The following is a 24,700-nucleotide window of genomic DNA, read 5'->3' as shown; positions in this document are numbered from 1 at the left end:
ATGGGAGTTTTTTTTGTTGTGGCAGTGAGCGGAACAAGCGATTGAAAGAGGGCTGGTGGGTGGTTTGTATTGTATATTATATGATATATGTTTAGACAATTAGCGATCGAACACGTTGATCACCACACACTGGGCGTTTATGGATTTTGTTCAATACAAAACGCAGGGTTGGGATTTCGGTAAACGTCACGGTACCACAGCTTTCCATATTGAACTTCCATGACGTATGATCAGTGTGTTCCCAAAGACAACATAATGTATCACCGTTTCCTTTGGAATTAATAAATCATTTGTTAACACTCAGTCTTTCTGCATGTTCTTCATAGAGTCAATCATTGTTGAATCGAAGTGCGGAAGTGAGGAATGTTTTAACGTGACAGGGGAAAAGAACGCCGCTTTGTCGCCCTCTAGCGGTCAGTCCGGGGAAACGGACGCAGCTTTGACGCCCTCTAGCGGCCAGTCCGGGGAAACGCAAGTTTCTTTAGAGGCAGAGATGTATGGATCTGCTGGTATCCCCGAGCTCATCCCATCGCACGGTCCGCCCCAGCAGAGGGGGCCGGCGGGACAGTTCAACCCGGGCCGGCCTCAGGTTAACGGACCCGATGGAGGTCCCAATCCCCAAAGGTTGGGGCAGAGGGCACCGAAGCTTGGGCAGATCGGTCGATCAAAGAAAGGTGAGTCTATAGAGTTTGACATTAGAAATTGAAGTGCCATTTTTTAAACCTCCTTTCTTCCATTGTATAAACCAAATTATCATAGTAATAATTGTATATTCATAGTCTATATAATTAATGTATTGTATTATCGTTAAATACTTTAAAGAGTAATACTTCCACAACTACTTCCTTCTTTTTTTTAAGAATAACTGACCTTTCGACCTTTCTTCACCCTTTAGTGGACTTGGACGATGAGGACCTGGAAGACCTGATGAATAACAATGGACGTAGTACTGTATCTATATCACGTATGTCTTAACACCACACACAAGATTTGCCGGAAAATTCCTTCCAGAGGGGAACGCCTCCGCATCAAACACCTGGTCTCAATGATTTCAAGTGACTTCTCACAGTTTTTCTGATCTATTGAGAAATACTTCCGGAGCCAAGGCACACAACGTGGCGAAATATGCTTGCAAATTGAAGACCTGGAGTCTTTTTTTATTGTACATAGCGCTAACCTATTTGGTCAGACTGTGAATGAATTGTAACTGCGTTTCTCACTGCACACGGGTGCTGGACTGTATCAGCACTTAGACGAGCTGTCCAGAGTAGACAGTGTATGTTGTGGTCAAGATGAAGACACAGGGCTATCCGCTAATTCCTTTGGAGCTTCAAAAAAAAGGGCTACTAGTTGCACTAGATAAATTCTGAAAAGGAGCGGGAACCCCCCGCCCCCATCAGCAGCCTTCGTTTCTTTGAAGGTTACTGAATGGCCAGGGGGTCGATGTTTATGGGAGCAGCGAGCGGCCGGTTAATGTGTACCTTTTCCACTGGAGAAAAGGTAACTTTTAATGCTTTCTTTTTGCTCTCAACCCGAGCCGTGTGAGCAACCGACTGTAACCTTATTTATTGTTTTTTGGATGAAAAATGCCTCCTCATCTGAAAGCGTTACTTCAGGGGAAATAATTGAAATCGATTTAAGTACTGCTGAATTTTCTTTGTTTTGTGGTGTACATGTTTTGAGGGAATGTTCCCTGTTTCTATTGGATTGGCTGTTACTTTTGTTTTTGGGATCCAATGCACACTCCGGGAATCCCTACCCATCGCCAGGCCTGCTTAACAAATCTATGCATGAAGTGTGAGTCATGAAAAAATAACCACACTGTAACCAAGAGACAATGCACTAGTATTTAGAAAACAGATTTTTGTTCTGGAGACTACTAGCTGTATGAAATGCTGACGCGGTGGTATGATGTCGCAACGAGGTCTGAGTGGCATGGTTTTGGCTTATTTGTGGCATGAGGTAATTTGCCAAAAGTAGAATACCGCTTAACGTTTAATTTTATTTTTGTATTGGTTGTGATGGCTGTCTACCTTGCATGACAACTGATTGGTTAACAGCTCTTTACATTACTACGTTGTGACTATTTCGAAACCACTCTGATGTTAACACACTCAAGGTCGTTTGTGGTTCAGGAGGGCGTTATTTTGAAGACTACCATTTGACTCCAGCTGGTAGAAGAATGAGATTTATAATGGTTTTCGGAGGAGCAGCGCACTGACTTTATTTATTAAGAGGCTGGGAGGTGTGACTTTACACAAAGACCCAGTGATGATGATGCCTTTTTGTGTGTGTGTGTGTGCGCGTATGTGTGTATTGAAAGTTTTGTATTGATCTGTGTTGACACTGACTTGTGTTTCTTTGGGCTGTCTAAATTACCAATTGCATGAAAATGTAGTTTTTGCAATGCATCCTGGGTAATAAATGATGATTCTTTGAGAAATATTCTTAGACTATTGACGTATTGATTTATGAACCATGTATTCATTGTGCTGTCATGTGGACTCATATTAACTGTTTATTATTTCTTCACAAATTTGGTAGTCTTGCATAGATTAAAGAATACGACAATATGACACATCAAAATAAAAGACACTGGTCAAAACACAAGATTTAATTAAAAAAAACCTAAAATAAAACCTACGGCTTTTCACTCCTTGTAAGAATGCAACTGACGACGACAACTTCAAAACCACCATCAATGAACCCGACTTCATACTATGTCATCTAGCAGAGGCAGTTTGTAAATTTTTAACTTTTCAATCTGTTTTACCAAAATGGTTTTATGCAATGGCCAGTGATATATGCTAAGAAAAAGGAGTTAATAGGCTATGTGAGGATTTTCAAATGACATAAAGCACAAAAGCATAACTGTATTTGAAGAAATGTGCATTAGTTGACAATTTTGTACCTTTTACCTGTCACAATTTTTTATTTGCTAATTGTACAAGTTTTTCCGAACTTGAAAAAACATCAAATTCAGGGGTTTCTGTCTGTAAGTGGATACCAGTATAGAACCAAACTACGTTACACTTCTCTTTTAAGTATAGCTCAGTGGTATATTTGACTTATACACATACACACTCTCGTACACTCTCAAAAGAGAACAGTGACTACATTAAAAAGTATTTCATATCGGAGCAGGGATTATAACAGAGTGGTATGAAGAGCACTATGTGGCACAGGGTTAACGTTGTAGAAGCAAGATGCTGGGCGTTTATATACACAGCACTAGGAGTGCCAAATCACACCTAGCTAACAACTAGCTCTATTACACAGCTGCCGTGCAGCTAATATAAAACATTATAGTGATAAATGGCCAGTCTATCTCTATCTCTGTCAGGGGAATGTAGTTGTCCACCCTGAGTGAGGCTTCTAAGCACCAAATTGAAATTGATTGCTTTCAATTAAACAGACTACGTAATGGATGATACTATCCTAACAGCGATGTGCAAGAGTTGGCCATTATCCACCGGTACGGTTACAAATAATACAAAAGTTAAGAAAAATGTTCTACAAGGGCCTGACATTAAATAAGGTGGTGTAATTATAATGCATTGTTGAAGACTATGTGTAAACAAATGTGGAATGTTGCGAATGAGTGACACTGAGGACGACATACATTGGGATAAGAAACAATTGATAGCACTGATAACTGTGGGAAATGCTCTTGAAGGGGAAAATCAAATATATATTTTTAGTCGTTATTTCCCCCCTCGATCCATAACTGCTCCCGCCCAAATTGAAATTCAAAACACGATCCTCCTCTGGAAGATCTTTCCCCCAGGTTCTGAAGTGCGGATCGGCTGTTGCCCTCGGAGGCAACGGCTGGCCTGCTTTTAGACGTACTCCTTGTTGCTGACGCTGGGCGGGCCTGATCGGGCCGCCGCCGCGGCCACCGCAGACGGGTACTTGGCCACGTGCTTCCCCCTGGGACAGGAAGCAGCCAGCATGGCACCGCCCAGGACGTCCAGCAGAGAGCCGCCCCACGCGATGAAGATGGCGGCGCCAAACTCAAATCTGCACGAGATGGAGAAAAAGCGGAACAATCAGAAGCCGTTTGCCTCCTCCCGCTCACTAGAGACCTGGGCACATTATGTACATTGTGTGATGGATGACCGTGATCAGGTCTAAGTCGCTGGATTCAAATAATACAAAAATAACTGGACAAAATGTAGGGGCTCTGACGAGAGTTGGGTCTGAGTTTTACTCACTTGGTGTTGATGGGAGTGTAGGGGTTGTAAAAGGCTCGGATGACGTTGTGGGCAAACCAGGAGCATGCCACAATGCAACACAGACCTGTTAAAATCGGGGACAGTAGTTAGCTAACGAGCCTATGGGAGAAAACAAATATGTGCTTGTGCCTTTTTACAGCCACTAGGGGCCGCTAAATTACCATCACGATTAGCTTTAACCAATGGTGCCCTTGTTATGGATGCTTTAGAATGTTCTTCAGCTCAAAGCAGGTGATTTACTTATTAAGTTTTGTGTGGAAAATCAGCTTTCGGTTTCATCCAACTAAGGGTGAATATTCCTTCCCGTTCTGCTTTTTGGTTTAAGACAAAATAACTGTCCCTCTCTATGCAAATGTTTCGAAAGGTTGTAGACTCTCGGTCTCAAAAGACTTGAGATGTCTTCCAGTTATTATCCTGGAACTGGCACATCTTCAAAACAGTACAGGGATGATGTAGTTCAGAAGCTGAGGTGTTTGACTCCGAGCCCCTCAATCTCTGCAGTCTACCATAGCCGTCCCAGACAGAGATAACCCAATACCGGCTACCAAATAAAATGCATCATGTTAGATACAAGTGCTGCATTAGACATGGATGGAAGCTGCGTTCCTCACCTCCCAACAGCAGGATGATGCCTCCCACCATGGCGATGCGGGCCTTGCGTATGCGATCGCCCGCCCCACAGGTGGTGCACTTCATGCCCATGCAGGCCACGGCCAGCCCGGCGATGGACACCACGATCCCCACGATCATCAGCGCGCGTGTGGCCTGCAGGGCGCCTGGGGAAGAGAAGAGTAATGTAATGATGGCGGCGAGGGAGTTCGACAGGCCCCGGCTGACAGGTACTAGGTTCTACACCATGATCGCCATCTAACCTGTGGGCGTCCTTGAGCGTCGATGTTGAACATAACAAAGGAGACAATTGTTTTGAATAGTTCTAAATCCTCAAAAAAAAACGTCCTGTTAAAAGTACTTTGCGAAATAGAACAAAGAATATACAGTGCTGCACGTTGTAAATCTGACTACTAGACAAAGACAGAGGGGGGGAAACTAGGAAAAGTCAAGATTCCCTCTCGGTGAATAACCAGGGGGAGATTTACCACAGAGAATTTATGTTCCCCCCTAATGATGGTCGTTGCATTCACGTTAACCAGCAACATACTTTAATGTGGGCTTTTCCTAGAAGTGAGCGCCTTTGAATAAACATGCATACACACACACACACACACACACACACACACACACACACACACACACACACACACACACACACACACACACACACACACACACACACACACACACACACACCTCTAGAACCAGTCTCTGCCAGTACTGTCCAGTCCCTTCCCTGTCCAAACAACAAAACGTGTTTGTGTGTGTGTGTGTGTGTGTGTGTGTGTGTGTGTGTGTGTGTGTGTGTGTGTGTGTGTGTGTGTGTGTGTGTGTGTGTATGTGTGTGTGTGTGTGTGTGTGTGTGTGTGTGTGTGTGTTACTGTCTGTCTCTGTGTCTGTCTACGCACTCCTGATGCAATAAGAGGTACGATGAATGGTGAGGAGATAGACGGAGGCTATTCGCGCGTATTTCTGAAATCGGGTTGTGACATAGATAGTTATGTTAAGTTAACTAAACGAATGTTTGCTAACGAGGTGGAACGTTGTATCAACGAAATGGATTGCATTTCAGGACCAATCTGGTGACTTTCCACCGTTTTGTTGAAAACGTGACACATGATGTGATGAGTGGTTCACATCGCAACTGATAAACTATTGTGAATCTATTTTACATATCAGAGGTTATTTGGGTCATCTGTAAGAACAAGTGATCTCCACCGTTGTCCCCCCCCCCCCCACACACACACACACACACACACACACACACACACACACACACACACACACACACACACACGCACACACACACACACACACACACACACACACACACACACACACACACACACACACACACACACACACTGTTTTAATGCCGCTGTATAATATTGTGCAGTGTATCGTTTATCAAACTAATCTTTAATAAATAGCTGTATTACATGTGTCAACCTCTTCTTTTTTTGGGTGGGCTAGGTCTATCAGAAACAAAATTCTCCATTGCTGGGGACAACGGTAGTAATCACTTGTGTTAACATATGACCGTCTAATAACAATAACCTCTGCTTTGTTAAATAGATTCAAAATAGTTTTAAGATAATCTCCACGCACTCCATTTGGAGACGTAACGCCACATGTTCCGCGTAATTACTCCGCTATTGGGCTTATATAGTGGACTGGATCAAACAAAACACGACAAACAATGTACGATTGAGGTGATTACTTACTGTCCAGTTGCAGGATCGAGTCGTAGATCTTGCACTGGAGTTGTCCCGTGCTCTGAAACGCGCACGACATCCACAGCCCCTGGTACATTGCCACCGCCGTGATGATGTTGTCGCCGATGTACGCAGACATCTTCCACTGGGGCAGAATAGTTCCGATGATCAGGCCCACCAAGCCGATGAGCGAACTGACGAACCCCAACAGCTGGATTCCCGAATTGGCCATCTTCTGGAGAATTAAAAAATGGGACTTCAAATGGTACTAAAACGAATACGCACGATCCTCGACGCGGACGCGCTTTATCCGAGGTCCTTGGGATTGTTTCACCAACAAATGCAGTTTTCTTTTTTATTTCAATGTGCTTGTTACGCAGTAAAAGTGATCCCACCCGTTTTAACCGGTGGCATTGGTCCGTCTGTAGCTGGGGTCTTGTGAAATGGGTATGCGTAACCGGGGGTCTTGGCGATGTGCTGAGAAGTGGATGTTTGTCATGCTTGCTGATGCATTGAGTTAAATTAAGAGCTGTTCTGCCTCCACTACACCAGGCTGGTTTTATTTGAGGAGGGGGGACCGACGTCCAAACCAGTTCCCCCCTTCGCCCTCCAGTGGAGCAACAGGTTGTAACGATTACGCAATCCATAGCCTGTTGTTTCCTTTTTCTGGTGGGTTTTAGATTTTTGAAGCAATTCTGTAGTTATTAATCGTTGTTTAATGATTTATTTGATTATATTTGATCAAATCTTTATTTATTTTACTTTACTTCTTGTTACTATAATTATTATTTTTTTTTATTAATTTAAATTCGATTAACAGACATTGTGAGGGTCAGTGGCTCAGGCGAAGTAAGAGGACCACACTATCACACCTTTGACCACTGGCACACTGCTGTCCACTTGGAAGGCGATTGACACCATATCAAATCACAGTCTTATTGGCTGGAGAGGCATTGTTGCTGTTGTCTTTGGACATGTATTGTCCAAAATTGCAATACAAATACACATAACTTGTCTGTATTCATGCAAAGCATTTTTAGCATCACAAGTTTCAGAGAGCAGTTAAAACAAGATGAGTCTTCGATACCAATATCTTTGGGATGGGAACTAACTGGCTAACTAACTAATGGACTAACACATCGCCACTGCAGCCACAGGTACCTGATTGGTGACATGTGTTTAAAACGGCAGAATCCCCAACTCTGCTTGTTCCTAAGAGTTAATATCCGACCAATTCTTACAGGAAGGGACCCCCCCCTCCCCCCAATCCGATTTACAATCTCTGCAAGTAATTTCCGATCAAGGATTAAGTACATTGAAGACCTTATTGTCGTCGATTGTAGCACACACACAACACCCAACAATAGCTTGGGCTTATTAGGTGAGCTAGCCATGCCAGCCGAGCCCCCGGCTTCCTGGGGTGTCGGAGCGAAGCCGGGGGGACAATGCCCACTATTGTGCCCGGGAACCACAGGCCCTGGAAATGTTACTTGAAAACCGGGGCAGAATACTGCTGTCCAGTACTAGGAGCAAGGACAGCCAATATCCAACAATGGACACCCCCCTGCCCCCCCCCCCCATCCACCATGAACCTTTTGTTCCATATTAACCTAACGGGGAAACGGACTACAACAACTGCTGCTTGGAGCTTATAATAAGGAGGCTTTGGGAGGAACTGGGAAGGCCATTCTGCATTTTAGCAGCAGCTTTTATAGAAGCAACTTGCATGTGTATGTATGTGCACTGTGAGTGTATGGTGTTTTGTAAATACACATCAATGAGCAGGTAGCCTTTTGGGCCCTTTGCTCAGGAGTGCCTTCAGGTAGAAGGCCTACATCGAGGTTTGAACACACACACTAACACACACACACACACCTTCTCCTCCATCTCCACACCTTCTTCTCTGGACATGATGGGTTGTTTTTTGGGGGAGGTGGGGGGTGGGGGGCAAGATTTTCGTATTTCTTGTTCTTTATTCCCCCCCCCCCCCCCCCCCCCATCCCCATTTCTTCTAAGGCCGTTACGGGGCACAGAGGCGGCCATTGTAGCCAGGGGGGACAGTGACCCCTAAGTACTGTAGCTCCAGGAATGTGGCGTCACTTTGATATAGTGTTGGCGGGAGGAGGAAGATGGGGTTGATGAGGAGGAGGAAGAGAGAGAGGAGGGAATGGCAGTTGGATAACTGAAGGTTGGGGCGCTGGGGGAAAGGAAGAGGAAGCAGAGGAAGGTGGTGTAGAAGAAGAACTGAAGACGAAGACAGACCACAACGGGCTAACGTAGACTTAAAAAGGGAATAGGGTGTGTCTTGTTCAGGGAGGAAGACAACACAAAGATGTCTCCCGGCAGGAGCCATCACAGGTGTTGCCACTGGTTACCAGATTTATGGGATGGTCTCCGAGAGGCCACAATTCCGGAAAGTCTCAGAGTTATTCGTTACAAACAAAGGACACCTACTTTTTTACCATTAGCCCAACAGACACGCACAAACATTCTCTTCCACACACACACACACACACACACACACACACACACACACACACACACACACACACACACACACACACACACACACACACACACACACACACACACACACACACACACACACACACACACAATACAGTTGCTACTACAAATGTGTCTTATTTGGTTAAGCGGCTGTAAAAACACACCAGGGGATTGGGATGAAAAAAAAAAGCAGTCGGCCAAAACAAGAACACAGACAAAGCTCTGTACTCAGAGGTGTCATAGAAAATACACACACACACACACACACACACACACACACCCACACACACAGGGTATGTTTGATTGAAGTGAGCAAGAGGAGGGCTCCAAACTCAATGATTTAAATCCTTTTAGGGGCCTTTGGGAGGCACAGAGGCGTGAGCAATAAAACATGGCTTGCCAACAGCGTTTGCCCTCCCTCTGGTCTCCTCCTGAAGAGTGTTGCACAGGCACACAGAGGGCATGGCGCCTTACCCTGTGAGGCCTCCCTCTGCCGTCCCGTCTTTGAGGTGTTGTCATGGAACACGTGGTGGCTCTCTCCTGCTGTGTTTGACATAGCTTGTAAGAATGCACTTATTTGACTGCTATTACATGATTACATTTTGACCAGTGCTGGTTCTGCAGACACGTGACTCAAATCATTTGTTCCATGTTCAAGCCAGTCCCAGTCATTTGTCTTGGAAAAGCCAAGTCAAGTCAAATACCATTTCAAGGCATGGCAAGTGGAGTGTGCTTACCTGCAGTATCTTGCACAGTATCCAGTTTTTATTAAGGGAAAAGCCTTGGAATTAGTCCCTGTAAACCTCTAATAATGTTATTATGGGCCAATTGATGTAACCTATTCAAAAAGTATGACAATGAATTTAATTCTTATTATAACTCTTAGACAACTATTTCACTATTCAGTGAAATATATGAAATCGATAAAAAAAAACGTATTATTAATTTTATTTATTTTAACATTTATTCTAAATCAGAAAATTATTCCCTCCCTGTCACTTGTAAGCTGTGAAATACCGACAGCAAGTCTACAACTTGAACCAACTAAAAGTAAATAACTTAAAAGGTCAAGTGTGTGCTTATATGTATTTTATGATCGTCAACATATGAATGATGTTTTGTCCCTGTAACTGAAATAAGACTGTTATTAAGAGAATAAAATCCTATCTTTTTGACAGATATATATATGTGTAAATATATTTATACAGACCCAATAGGTTTAATAGGGTTACATATTCTATCTTTGAAAATAGTTAGAAAAAACTACTAAACGGTTCGTTAGCTAACTAAAACGGTCATAAAACATGACTACATTCAGTGTTTGGGTTTGGTGTAAGGACATAGTGAGGCTCACTATGTTACTATGAACAGGTTTTGTGTTTGGTGATTTCACCGAGGCAAGTTATGAACTGCACCCCCTGCCTTAATTTTCGCTATCAATGTATTATCCGTAAGTTGCACATGCTAAATATATATATATTTTACTTCACATTGTAGTTACCAAACAGGAGGACCAATCCACGTCAATTCCTAGCAAAAGTCCTTTCTTCCTAGCAGCCTCCACCGTAGCACCATCCAGTGACTCACCATCAGATAGGTTAGGAATACTGAATCAACATTATACAACATCCCTTTTCCACGGTTTTCTGGAGCCTACATGAAAGTTGACGTTATATAAAGGGTATGTGATGTTGGTTGTTTTAAATGAACACTCGGCTATTCGCTAAAGTCCTTTAGCATTCAACCGAAAGTGAGAATATTGTTTTGCTGAGGACAACATACTTATCAGCAGACTGTAATAGCAGAACTGGGCTATGCTACTGTTCTGTCTGATTGAATAGTGGTATGACCGTCGTCAACATTTTTCTGAGATGGTAAATTATGGTTATTCCTACGCATCTATATGCAATGTATTTGACCTCAGAGGGCCCAGCTCTACACTACAAGAGACGAGAGCTGAACGTAAACGACAACCTCGTTCCTCTGTGATCTTATCAACCTCTAACTGTCCAACCTTGTATGGATAGGTCACTGCAAAACACTCACTCATTGAATCAACCATGCATTCACTCATTCACTCATTCACTCATTCAAGCATTCACTCTCTCGCTCCATGATCTCACTCACCACTCACTTGCTCACATGTTTCTTCCTTCAAAATCGTTAATAACTATTATAGAATAAATGACAATAATCAATCAGATCATCGAATAGTCATTATTGTTTATCTTTATCTTACCGCAGTGTTATACGGAAAGAATGGTCAAAGGCTTTGGGTGGACAGGAGAGACCTGAAAGACCCTCCCACAGCGGACAGGATGTTGACCAGATTGAGTCAGTTACGGTGAAACTAATGAATATAACTGTCTCACTTTGAACTGTCTGTTGCGTTTCTATGTTAAGTTATTTCTTTAACCCACATTTTTATCCCTCATAATCATATATTGTTGGCCACCTTTATGAGTTGAAGCTGCTGTAGATATGATTCGAGAGTTACAAATAGAGAGCAGAAGAGAACAAGATGTTGAACCCAAACCAAAAAAACATCCCTGTCCTCTGATACCTGCAAACATTTCCCTCCACCATTGAGAATAATTGATCACCCCTTGAATCGACTGTTAAGATAGATTCGCTAAACCTTTACCTAAATACCAAACTTTTCAGTTGGTTCATAAAGAGGCGCAGTTAACTTGAAACCAATGTTCAAGATTTAACTCTCTAATAACTGACGGATGGCTTTGGGATTTCTAACAAATTGCACCAAAATAATACCTCTTACATCTTGCATTGCACCTGTTTGGGTGATCTGTTTTTCTCTGTGAGCCTGCAAAGAATTGACCTGCCAATGTCAGTACATTTATTTGGTGTAGTTGTAGTTTCCAATGAGTAAGTTGTAGTAAGTGATGAGCCAGTCCTCCGTAGACCACCAGTCAGGCCCCTCACCCTGCATGGCCGGGTACGGTTACCCTTCGTGAACCATCAAAGCAATGTGGAAATGATAGAAATGGCGTGCTCTATTAGCCATGCAATAGCTATTATAGTTATAAGTGAATTGGAATTCATATGTATTCTATGAATTGCATAATAATTCCATACCTTATACCTTTTTCTTCTTAAACTCCCTTTAAATGGAGTATATTAGGCTGAGTTGTCTACAATATATCAGTTTTCCTTTAATCTAAATGGTTGAATGTAGTCTCATCAGTGCAGATTATTCTTGATTTATTGTGATAAAATGTTTTTGTTATACTGAAAAAAATAAATAATTGTGTACAAATAAAGATCTACTTTCTCAACTGTAACCAGATCTTTTTCTGCAATGTTAAACAATGTCTAAATCAAAAAAGGACAGAGTGAGTAGCATGATGCCGGTTCATCATTACAGGGTAGAGGCAACCGATGACAGAGGGAGTCGGAAGGCCTTGCACCGAGCACCGTGCTCGGGTTAGGGTAAGTAAGCAGTGCTTTCTGCACAGCACGCAACGATGATTGCATGGCATTCAGTACACACATGCTAGCCCATTTAAAACGCCTGCTAAAAACGCCTATAAAAACCTATGTTATTCTAGGATAAATTAATATATAAATATCTAAGCCTCTGTTGCACATAGAAACATGAAATAAATGACATTTTAAAGGCAAGAATCACTGGTTTTATTAAAACATGCTCCCTGCTAACATGCTAACACATTTTAAAAAAAAAATACCCCATGAAAATGACGACAAATCAACAATGCTGTGCCACGCAGCAGTCGGCAGGAGCTTCAGAGTTGGGAAACGCAGTAACCGGCGGCAGATGCAATTGTGCGGCATCACCATCCGATACAAATGGGCTTTGCAAAAAGCAAAAAGAAGGTACTCTACAATCCTAGGCTCTAAATGTTCCTGCCGCAAGGAATTGTTGGACGGCATTAGCTCCTTTCTTCACGTAAAGGATGGTCAATTGTAACCTATGATAAAGGAGATAAGTAAGGAAGCATTCAAACAGCTTTTATCATGGCTGCCGCTCGAGATCATTTCAATTACTGAGGAACCTTCCTAAGCAAAAAAGCCAAAGACTGTTCGCCTGCAGGTGGATGAACCATCGGTCTATCACCGTCTACCATGCATCAAGTGTGGTGTGCGTCACTGTGGTATGGCCACCAGGGCATAACGTGAAGCCTTGCAAGATGGCTTCAAGCAAGATCAGCAGCAGCAGGCTCCAGGCTACGTCGGCCACCACCAGAAGCAGGCTCCAAGTCACGGAGGCAAGCAGCAGTAGGCGCCAAGCCACGTCGGCCTCCACCAGCAAGCGCTAAGCTATTGAGGCAGGCATCAGCAGCAGGCACCAAGCTTCAAACGCCACCAGCAGCAGGTGCCAAGCTACGGAGGCAAGCAGGCTCCAAGCCACGGAGGCCAGCAGCAGCAGCAGCAGGCTCCAAGCCACAGAGGCCAGCAGGCTCAAAGCTAGGTCGGCAAGTAGCAGCAGGCTCCAAGCTACGTCGGCAAGCAGCAGCAGGCTCCAAGCTACGTCGGTAAGCAAGCTCCAAGCCACAGAGGCAAGCAGCAGGCACCAAGCTACGGCGGCCGGCAGCAGCAGCAGCAGGCACCAAGCTATGGCGGTGAGCAGCAGCAGGCAGCAAGCTACGGAGGCAAGCAGCAGCAGGAACCAAGTAACACACAGCAACCTCAAAGACAGCAGGCATCAAGCTAACGGCCCAATCCTCAAAGGCAGCAGGCATCTAGCTAAGGGCCCATGCAGCAAATATAATTGGCAAGTATTCTTAATTGGAACTACTATAATTCCAGGGTATGACGGGGTCAATGATTTATGGAAAAGTATTTCCTGAATTTCATAATCTGACCCCCATCGTCATTTCTAACAGGTGGATAACTGGATTTCCTGCAATGAAATGGTTCTACAATGCTTTTACAGCAAAATAACAATAAAATTGATATTTTTTAAAGGTTGATTTGCTGGTTTGGAACTCATTAGAAGCTGATGCAGATAATAGCTAAAGAATTGCTTGTTTGTTGAAGTTATATGGCTGATGCTTTGTGTTAAAGAGCGGCCGAATGGTGCTTCCCCTTCTAGGCTACACTTCTCAACACACAAAGCAATACAGTCAATACAATAGATGTATGTTAAACACTGTGCTTCAATAAAAACTTTAGATAAAATAAATGGAAGAGGCGCGATCATAACACTTTCTAAAACACTTTCTAACACACTTTCTAAAACAGTGGCCAGAGTTCACCTCCTGTGGGACCTGGAACAAACTTTTATGTTGCATTGCTTCCCCCTAGTGACTTGTATCTACCACTACAAACCAGATTGAGAACCCAATATGCAAATAAAACCTTCAGTAATGTCCACTTATACAATAATATTACAGCATTTTTTTTAATTGTTTGAATGGTGAGCTCTAACGAAAACAAGCAATATATCAAATGCCCTGACAAAAAATAGAGAAATCTGCCATCTGGGGCTGTAGCAGGCCTGGAATTAGCCCATCCAGCCCAAATTGTATTTGCGTGTAAAATTGTGTAAAAAATTGCCGACTTATGGTAAATTCAAATATATTGCAATTTGCAAACATACCATCAACTGTGTTTGTGTGTGTGACTGTGTGTGTTCACATGGCCAGGCAGGTTTCAAAAAACATTTGCGCTCATTTTGCCAAAGACGAAATAACATAATACAGATAACACTTGTTTTTACTTAATATTTGTATTGTATTGAATTTAGCTAGTAAACAGTGTTTAAAGTGTATCATAGTCTAGCTAGCTTGTGTTAGTTGAGGAATATTGCCCAGGGGCACCATATTGTGTTAATATGGGCCGGACCAGGCCCATAGCCTTTCAGCGTTCAGGGGGCCGGACCGACCGGTCGGACGCTGGGGCCCCTGCCTGCACAGTGAAGACGCAGACTTCTCCCCGGGTGGGACTGCCCGTCTCCGGCAGCAGGCGTCGTAGTCCCCGGTGGTCCCAGACGGGCAGGTCCAGGCCGATGATGCACGGGGTGTGGATGTCGGTAAGCCAAAACTCGTGCTCCATCTGGATATGAGCTTACCTAATTTCTCCATTAGGTCAGCGCCTTGATCTTGAGTTTGAAGCGGTATAGGCTTGTCTGCTACGTTTTTGCCGCCTAGTGGCCTGTATCCTCTAGTACAACCAATTAGAAACCCTTATTAATAGTCACAAGACAAATAATTACAACAGTAATGTGATCTTCCACAAGAAGTGTATTTTTTTAACCTTTCAAATCAAAAATAAAGACAACACATCAAGTAATTCCGTACTGTACACAATGAGTCCTGTAAGGTTGAGGACTCGAGTCATTGATAGACTCGCCTGTCCCGATCAACACCGGTATTACGGACATGGAAGGACACCAGAGTAAGGAGTCAAATTGATGCAAAAAGTATTGTCTGCGTAAAAAAAACCTATAGGGTTGGGAATCATCTCATATCATGCAATCAGGATTAAAAGTGTGCGTGTGTGTGTGTGAGTGTCCGTGTGTGTGTGTGTGTGTGTGTGTGTGTGTGTGTGTGTGTGTGTGTGTGTGTGTGTGTGTGTGTGTGTGTGTGTGTGTGTGTGTGTGTGTGTGTGTGTGTGTGAGTGTGTGTGTGTGTGTGTGTGTGTGTGGGTGTGTGTGCATGTGTGTGTGCGTGTGTGTGACAGGTGCCATGAACTTGTTTTGGAGTGGAAGAAGTTGAAAATGGCAGAGTCTACATGAAAGAATTATCAAATGCAGAAACTGCCGTGTCAGTATTACAATGTCCTCATTGCTCCATGTTTTTTCCCTTGGGGTGCTGATGGACCTAGAGGTCCATCAGCACCCTTACACTGTGCCATGGTGCATGCCTCCAGTGAGGGAGGTCAGCACAGCGCACGCCAATGAAGCATCCGTCCGGGTGGCCCATAAAGTAGCCCCCTTCCTTCCACCCCACCTCCATGTGATGATGTCCAAACCCCAAGCGTGAGATAAACAGAATCGTACTCGTAACAATGTCTTAATCTGTAACATGAGGGAGTAAAAAACATTGCTATTAAATTGTGTACATTTTTGAACAGAACCTTTTCATTTACTCGTAAGATAAATGCTTTTTTTATTTTTATTATTATCATTATTATTTCCACATCTATGCCTACAGTTTAGATTTACCTAGACAATACTTTTGACATCAATTTGGCAACATACCAGCGGGGATATAAATACTGAATGTGAGAATTTGTGGCCTTGGAAGAGCACCGAAGAGGAATAGAAAAATGCAAATAATTGATTATCATATCCAACTGTGTGTGTGTGTGTGTGTGTGTGTGTGTGTGTGTGTGTGTGTGTGTGTGTGTGTGTGTGTGTGTGTGTGTGTGTGTGTGTGTGCATGTGTACATTTGTGTGAATAATTTAGTGTGTGTGAGTGTATGCGTGTGTTTGCAAGCGTGTGTGTGTGTGTGTGTGTGTGTGTGTGTGTGTGTGTGTGTGTGTGTGTGTAAGTGTGTGTTTTTGGGGACTATGGGAAGGGCTCGTCTGGGGTGAAGTTGAAGCTGGCATCCAGGAACATTGCCAGGGTGCCAAGACCTGTGATGACCACAAACAGCCAGAAGAAGAGCCGGTCCACCACCAGGGCTATGTACTGCCAGTCCCCTGTGATCTACAAACACATGCACACATTTCATTATTTTCTTTCAATGGCTGTCTTCTATCTTTCATGCATTTCAATGTGAAAGCATATACATTTATTTAGTGAACGGCACATATAGTGATCATTTATTGCAATACAGCGTGTTTTGGGGTTGATAGTACCCAAAAAACATCTCTCTCTCTCTCTCCTCCCCCTCCCTTTCTCAACCCCCCTCACCTCCACTCCCCAACTTACACCCCACTACCCCCCCCCCCTCTCCCTGCCCTGTCTCTCTTCCCCCTCACCGAGTCATCCGTGTCCTGTTTCTTCAGCTGTTCACTCATGTAGGTGACGGCCGCAATGGCCGACTTGAGGTTTGGCGGCAGCACCAGGCAGTAGCTTTCTGTGTCAAAGTAACGCTGGAGCTGCACCGTGCTCTCGTTCCTTCAGGGGGCGAGAGAGAGGTAGGGGAGGGAGATGAGGGAGAGAGGTGGGTAGGGGAGGAAGAGGAGGGCGAGAGGCGGGGAGGGAGAGGCGGTGGACAGAGAGGGGAGGTTCGACCTGTTATCATGGTTCACGATATGTGTGTGTGTGTGTGTGTGTGTGTGTGTGTGTGTGTGTGTGTGTGTGTGTGTGTGTGTGTGTGTGTGTGTATGTGTGTGTGTGTGTGTGTGTGTGTGTGTGTGTGTGTGTGTGGCAAGCGGTCTTAACATTAAATCAGTAGGGCTGACTTGTTGAAATGTTAATTGAAGATATCTGTAAAACTATTTTGATAATTACATTTTGACTGGTCAGAATTTAAATATAAATATCTACAATTCGATTTACGATATCTGTCATGTAAGAACAATTGTAGATGTCTACCAGCCCCAGGCACACCAGCCGGTGTACCAGACCCGGGCTCGACAGCCGGTCTACCAGACCCGGGCTCCAGAGCCGGTCTACAAGCCCTTGACTCCACAGCTAGCTAACCAGCCCAAGGCTCCAGCGCCAGTGTACCAGCCCCAGTCGAAACAGCCCCAGGTGCAACAGCTGGCGTACCAGCTCCAGGCGCAACAGGCAGTGCTTCAGAACCTTCACTCAGCAGCTCAGGCTGTTCCTGCGCTGCGAGCGTACAAATACGCTCCAACTGCTCACTCACAACAAGTGTTCCAGCATGGCCCTACTGCACTCCCTCAGTACCTGCAGCAGCCTTCCCATCAGCACCTGCAATAGCCTCCTCTTGCGGTGCCAGCACCAAATACATATAAACACGCTCCAGTGGTGCTTCCACAGCCAGGGTATCAATCCTGTTGTTGGAATCTTGGAATCCCAGACCGAACGGGTCGGTCCCAGTCTGAGACACTTTTCGATATGACACACCACTTCTGGGCATCATGGATGCACCATGGCTGAAGGCCAGCGAAGAGGCAGTCATGGCGAACACCCATAGTACGGAAAGGCGACTGGCGGAGGACCAAGCTGAAATCCATCGGCTCATTGTGGGAGGGTGCGTCGTCAAGCTAAACCAAGAGGAGCCAGGAGAGTTGAGAAGAAACATCTGCTGTGGCCTCACCACAACAAGTCCAGAACTGACCAAACCTGAAACTGCCCTGATTACATCCTGGGGAGACCCAGCAGTCACGGGCGGCGGCACCGGATTCCACATTACCTGGACCAGTTGAAGTCAAGGGTATTCTCAAGGCGAAACCATTGGGGTACGTTTCATCAGGACCCTGACCCAGTACCACCGAGCATGTTGCTCATGGGGCGGCAGGATGCCTCCCCGCCACAAGTGACGTATGATTCCAAGCCCCTTACCAAGCGGCGCTGGCGCCACAGCCAAATGGTGGCTGATCACTTCTGTTCACAGTTCGTTTGCCATTACATGCCAGCCCTTCAAGTGGGCCAGAAGTGCAAGAAACCTACCGAAAACCTGGCCAATGACACAGTGGTGATGACAGCTGACCCTCAACTGCTGCACACTCATTGGCCAGTTGGAAGGGTGGTCAAGCTGATAGCCAGTGCAGATGGCTGTATCAGATCGGCAGAGGCCAAAGTAACGGAACGGATCTCCCTACGCCCTGTGGCCTGTCTGGTCCACCGAACAGGAATTCCAGATGACAAGGTGCAGGAAGCTATGGTGACGACGTGGGGAATTCAATGGGTTCTCTACATAACAATTTTGGGGGCGGCTGTTCCGAATTCCCCTATGTATTTGTGTGATTTGCAGATGATAATGTGCCCTTACCACTAGGTGGGGTCCTTTTCAACTTTGTAAACATTGACGCGTAGTCGCCTGATATTCTACTTCATTCCACCAGCTGTCGTTGCCTGGAGCAAATGTGCGTGTGCGTTCTTGACAAAATACACACACATTTGACATCCCAAAACTGATACCCAGAGCTGGTCTGGAGCAGGCATGGCGTCAGGATTCCAGTTGTGGGTGGGCCAGACATATTGTGGGTGGTCCTTAAATTAAAAACGTTATCAAATCCCTGTAATAAAAATGACTGACTAATATACTGTTATATTTTCTGTGCATAGTAGAGATTTTAATAACTTGATGCTCTTTAATATTTTGTTGCATTGTAAAAAGTTTTTGCATAGACGATCGCTCTCCTTGGCTCTGAACAAAGAAGAGCGCTTTTGGAATCTCAATTACGCATCATGCTTTAGCGCGTCACTTTATAGACATAATGCCTATAGATAGACTGTAAAAGTCAGGAATCTAATATTTCCCTCGTGGTTTAGATCTGCTCGTATAACATGAGGCCGACTATTTCATAATTCTGTTGAATTGTTTAAGTTTTCAACAATATTTCGATATCGCAACAGACTGACTGAGCTTGGCTTATTATACAAGAACATGCATTCAAATTTAGGCTACTACGAGATAATAACTAATACAATAGTCTACCACCAATTCACGGTCATCCGAATTCAGAAGGTTAACAGCCCTTTAACGCAAATCAGAGCAACCATCAATATCAACATTTATTTTGCCGCATTTCAAAAACAAAGCATTTCAGAAGCCTTTAACTTATCAGGCAAACTAACAATATCCTTAAGGGCAGAACATCAAAATAACAACTGGGTAGTTTTGCGCCAACAGGCAGGCTTAAAAGATTGCCAAACATGAAAATAGATAGGCATGGGAAGAAGAGAGAGTATGAGAAGAAAATGTATTAATTCATTTACAGGAGTAATCGGCGGTGTTTGCTCTTGAAAATGTCAATGATTTCATCGAAGTCGAGAGTTACTGTAAGCTCTCTCTCTCAAATGTCAACCGACAGAGGGACATAAGGCGAGTTGTAAGCATGGTGCTCCTATTTGCTGTTTTAATTCGGTTGACACTGGAAAAGACGCGTTCAACTGAACAGGATGTGTATTGGTAGTGTAATCAGAGCTTGAAAGCATGGATATTCGGGAAAACGTCCTCATTTCATATGTCCATCACTTCAAGAATACTTTTGAGATGTTCTCCTCTGTTTTTCTTCCTCTCTATGAGTTGCACAAACACTGCGAGCTCCGACTCTGATATGGTTATCTGGAAGCTTTCCTGTATCATTGAGAGAGTTCGCTTTAGTAGCCAAAGTGGTGTCATTTATATCGAGGCTAGGGGACATCAGGATTGCTGCAGATGCCATGAGCCCATAGGTGTCACTGTGGAATCGGTTGTTCAGTTCATTAAGAACGCACATCACCTGAGCGAATGTCTGTCAGTTCTTGTTTGAGGTTCTCGATCAAATCAATCGTGTCTGTCACTGATGCGGTGATGGACTGGAGGCTATTAGACGTGAAGTTAAAGGCTATATTGCCAATGCGAAAAAATAACTTCACACGGTGTGTCTTTTTATAATTACTATTTGTAGCGTTGATTAGCAGAGAAATAGTCTGCATAAGACGTTTACGTGATATCAAAGACGTGATTCAGAGGCAAAAACACTTCCCTTGACGCTTTCGTTCCACAGCATTGAAAAGAGCCGTGCAGTAAATTAAATATATAATATATATTATTATTATTTATTTTTTTAATAAAAGTTAAAGACCATAACGCCGTGCCTGGTCTGGAGCCCGGGTCTGGTAGACCGGCTGTGGAACCCAGGTCTGGTAAACCGGCTGTAGAACCCGGGTCTGGTAGACCGGCTGTGGAGCCCGGGTCTGGTAGACCGGCTGTAGAACCCGGGTCTGGTAGACCGGCTGTGGAGCCCGGGTCTGGTACTCCGGCTGGTGCACCTGAATCTACATAAAGACCCTAAAGTCAATCTCTGCCTACACTACTCCTTACAAGAGTCCCGCTGTGGATTGAGCCTTTTGTCAAATAGCATCCGTTTACAGCCTTCAATTCTCAACACACTCTGAACACTCTGTGTCCGTCGGCACTCACAACACATGATATAAGTTCATACAAAAATCGTTTTAAATTGATTGACTTGATGTGGAGGTGGGGCGGCGTCTGGCCTGCAGGGGGAGTATGGAGCACCGAGTCTGCTGGGGTGATGGGGTCTGATTGCGGACAGGTGTCTGCAATCAGACCCAATCAGGAAGTGTGTATTAATGTGCCTGCTTGTCTTTCAGTGCGGGTTGGAGAGAGAGAGAGAGAAGGAAGACGCTCTCTGCGAGCCAGAGAGAGCGTCATAAGAGCACGAGACAGACGGATGGAACATTTTGTTCGTGTGACATTGTGTTTGTTTGCTCAGAAGGGGAAATAAACAGGAGCTCGCTCCATTTTCACTGGAGAACTTTGTCCTGACTCGTCTGAACCCGTTGCACTTGAATAATAACAATACAAGTAAAACTAGTCCTAGAGCTAGGGCTAGAAACGTAGGTTACCAACTGATACTGGGTGGGTGGAATCCATTCATTAACAGAAAAGTATTCCGTTTATCAGGAGGGGGCAGACATTCCAGCCAGAGTATATCTAGAGAAAAACCCAGAGAACGCAAAACTACGAAGAGGATTAGTGATTATTTTTTGGAGTTGTGACTTTAATCTCAGAATCTTGATTTCAAGTCAGAATAAAAAAACGGTTCTGACTTTAGTCTGAAATTTCAGACTTTAAACTCAGAATAAAGATTAAAGTCAGAATTCTGACATTAAATTCAGAACTCTCATGTGGCCTTAATCCTCTTCTTTACGAAACCACTAACGCTAACCACTGTTTTGTTATCTTTGAGCCCGTTTTCAAAACTTGCTGCTGCACTCCAATTCGCCCCAGGAAACAACTTCTAACTCGACTTGTCGTCGACTGTCTCCTCAACCGACACCGTTAACCAATAGTCACCTTTAAAGGTGGATTGACATAGAAATGATGTTACTACTGGATATGATACTATACTATTCAAACTAAATTATCACCTAAATTATTACTATAGGAATGCATGAAAATAATATTATTTAAACATTAATAATTGTAAAGACTGACTGTGTGCTACCATTGAGAGTAGTTAATTTTATGACTATCATTGTATGCAGATTTATGATAGTATGATGATGTGTTTTTAAGTTTGTTTGCATTGATGTGTTAGTGTGTGTTTGTGTATATATATATTTATATATACATACATATACATAAATGGTTTTGTGTGTGCACTCCTATCAGTCAAGATAAGGTTTTACCCCTTGCAGGATGCAGACATATAAACAGAGAGAGAGAGAGGGAGAGAGAGAGAGAGAGACCACAACCATACATAGTCTCCAGTGAGCAACAGCCTGCTTGGCACCTGGGACCCAACTGTCTCATTGGCACCTTTAATGACGTGTGGACGCCTGCATATGTGCAAAACCCCCACCCTGACAGCAGAGGGGCCAGGCCGAGAAGGACGCGGTACCGGGTGGCGGGAGGGAAATAGGATATGAAATATGGTAGAGTGGATCACGAATGCACACACCCCACACTCAAAGGTTACAGAAACTGTGGACTTAGAGGGGAGAACAGGGACTCACACACAGCACCCTCTCTGCTGGGGAATGCCTATTGCATTCCTACGCCTCGACTCATTATCACAGGCCTAAAGGGCCATATTGCCATGACACACACACACACGCACACACACACACACTCACACACACGCATACTAACAAATACATACATGTTTACACACACACAATCACACACACACACCCACACACATGCAGACACACACACATAAACACACTAAACACTTGGCTACTAACAATCACATGCACATTTACACAAGCACACACACACACACACACACACACACACACACTAAACACTTTGTCTCACGTGCACACACACGTCTTATTGTGTCTAGTTTGTTGCAGACACTTACACATCATAAAAATATTATTATAGGGTAGAGTATGTATAGAAATATCTATAAAGTCCTATAAAATTGTGTCTCCCACACAGACACACTGCCCCGTACTGAAATAGTTCCTTCCCTGGTGAATGTCCTTTACAGCGGTCAGTGTCTCCAACTGTCAGAATACCTCCAGAGAGAGAGAGAGAGAGAGAGAGAGAGAGAGAGAGAGAGAGAGAGAGAGAGAGAGAGAGAGAGAGAGAGAGAGAGAGAGAGAGAGAGAGAGAGAGAGAGAGAGAGAGAGAGAGAGAGAGAGAGAGAGAGAGAGAGAGAGAGAGAGAGAGAGAGAGAGAGAGAGAGAGAGAGAGAGAGAGAGAGAGAGAGAGAGAGAGAGAGAGAGAGAGATCCCTCTCTGTGGATGTAAGGAACATCCACAGAAATAAAAAACATAATGAAATCCCTCATCTGTCAATTTCCTGTCCGACCGCGATCACTAGCTCTCTGACCCCCCCGCCTCCCATCCCCCTACAGCTGCTCTCTCACCCCCCCCCCCCCCCCTCCGCTAATGCCTAACCTAAACACAAGGCTTAGAGGACTGGCGACTGGGGCCAGGACCAGCAGAGCTTAGGGATGGAGATGCTACAATGAGATGCCCTTTTGGAAGGAGATGACAGACACACACACACACACACACACACACACACACACACACACACACAACATCAAGGGACAGGGATGGAAGGTGGTGGTGGTGGGGTATGTATCAGCTGTGGCCGGTTGCCCCGTGCACTAAGTGAGTCTGTCATTCAGTCTGTGCGGAACTGAACGAGAGCGCTTGTGGAGGGGAGAAAGAGTGGACCGGGACCCCGTGATTAAAGACCACCAGGGTTTATTAAGGCATAGACATCGCCAGAGTCTTTGATTTAGGTTGATTGGTCACCGCGATTATGTTGGCGGACTTAACGATCTCTAGCAAGTGGCACAGGACTGTGTCTATTTTATGTACTTTTATAATAAGTTGTATTTCAAAAATTTGAAATGCAACAAAATTGTTATCCCTGGCCAAATCGATAAGACAATAGTGAAAGGGATGACCCGGACATTGTGAGGGAACAGGGTTGTCTATTAACAAGCCACGGTGAGGTGATTGGAGCTCAAATTAGCTTATGGGATACTTCCCGGCAAATGTATTAATGGTGCCATGCAGGCAAACATCATCAGCTGCAGGCTAGCGGTTAGTGAGTCATTCTCTTATTCAAGGAAACATTAGTAAAGAAATCTTTCTTGGCACGACAAGGGTGGAGAAACGTATCGTTCAAAACAACGTCACACAACGCAAAGAAACAACCGCTTTGAGAGTGAGTCTACCGATGTTAACTCTGGAAAGTTCCAGTTCAGAGTTTGGTCTAGCTGTGCATAGCTGTCCAGCTATGCAGCGCACAACTACATCGCTTGCCAAGCCTCCCAAACGCGGAGCTCTGCTGTAATAGCTTGTCTGGCAGCGAGACATGGTGTTAGCAATCTGGCTTGTGACTTCAGAGGAAGATTGAGGCCTCTGATTAATTCACGCTAATAGCATATGCTAATCTCCCCGTCGAAACAGGCAATTCAGCATCTTCATCGACCACATTTTTTATTGCAGAATACCCCCTTCACCAATTTTGGCTTAAACACTTCTCGGATAAACACTTGAGAGGTTAGAAGATGAACTAAGGCTGTGGGAGTTGAGATTTTCCCTGAGATGGATGCCCAGATTGTTGCATCTGCTATATTCTTTT

The 24,700-nt window shown here is 44.4% G+C and overlaps 1 protein-coding gene and 1 long non-coding RNA gene across 2 annotated transcripts; both read right to left on the bottom strand.

Moving 5' to 3' along the window:
- Nucleotides 1–1,737: 1,737 nt before the first annotated feature.
- On the bottom strand, nt 1,738–7,125 carry cldn7a (claudin 7a). The gene is made up of 5 exons (XM_060076885.1): nt 6,958–7,125; nt 6,572–6,797; nt 4,847–5,011; nt 4,215–4,299; nt 1,738–4,020 (listed from the first exon to the last, which is right to left on the bottom strand). The coding sequence occupies exons 2-5, from the start codon at nt 6,792–6,794 to the stop codon at nt 3,840–3,842; spliced, it is 654 nt and encodes a 217-aa protein (XP_059932868.1). The 5' UTR covers nt 6,795–6,797; nt 6,958–7,125; the 3' UTR covers nt 1,738–3,839.
- An 8,149-nt stretch (nt 7,126–15,274) lies between these two features.
- Nucleotides 15,275–17,983, bottom strand: LOC132475752 (uncharacterized). Its single transcript, XR_009529977.1, has 2 exons — nt 16,980–17,983; nt 15,275–16,704 (listed from the first exon to the last, which is right to left on the bottom strand). It is a non-coding gene; the product is annotated as an uncharacterized LOC132475752 (long non-coding RNA).
- Nucleotides 17,984–24,700: the final 6,717 nt, after the last annotated feature.

The sequence above is a fragment of the Gadus macrocephalus genome, chromosome 17 (assembly GCF_031168955.1).
Source record: "Gadus macrocephalus chromosome 17, ASM3116895v1".
Taxonomy (NCBI): Eukaryota; Metazoa; Chordata; class Actinopteri; order Gadiformes; family Gadidae; genus Gadus; species Gadus macrocephalus.
Note: the sequence above shows the minus strand (reverse complement) of the source record. Positions and strands in the feature narration are given on the sequence as shown.

Coding starts and splice junctions, on each gene's coding strand:
- cldn7a (XM_060076885.1), bottom strand. CDS start 6,794: ATGGCCAATTCGGGAATCCAGCTGTTGGGGTTCGTCAGTTCGCTCATC. Junction 4,300..4,846: donor CATCATCCTGCTGTTGGGAG/GTGAGGAACGCA, acceptor CGATTTTAACAG/GTCTGTGTTGCATTGTGGCA. Junction 4,021..4,214: donor TACACTCCCATCAACACCAA/GTGAGTAAAACT, acceptor CATCTCGTGCAG/ATTTGAGTTTGGCGCCGCCA.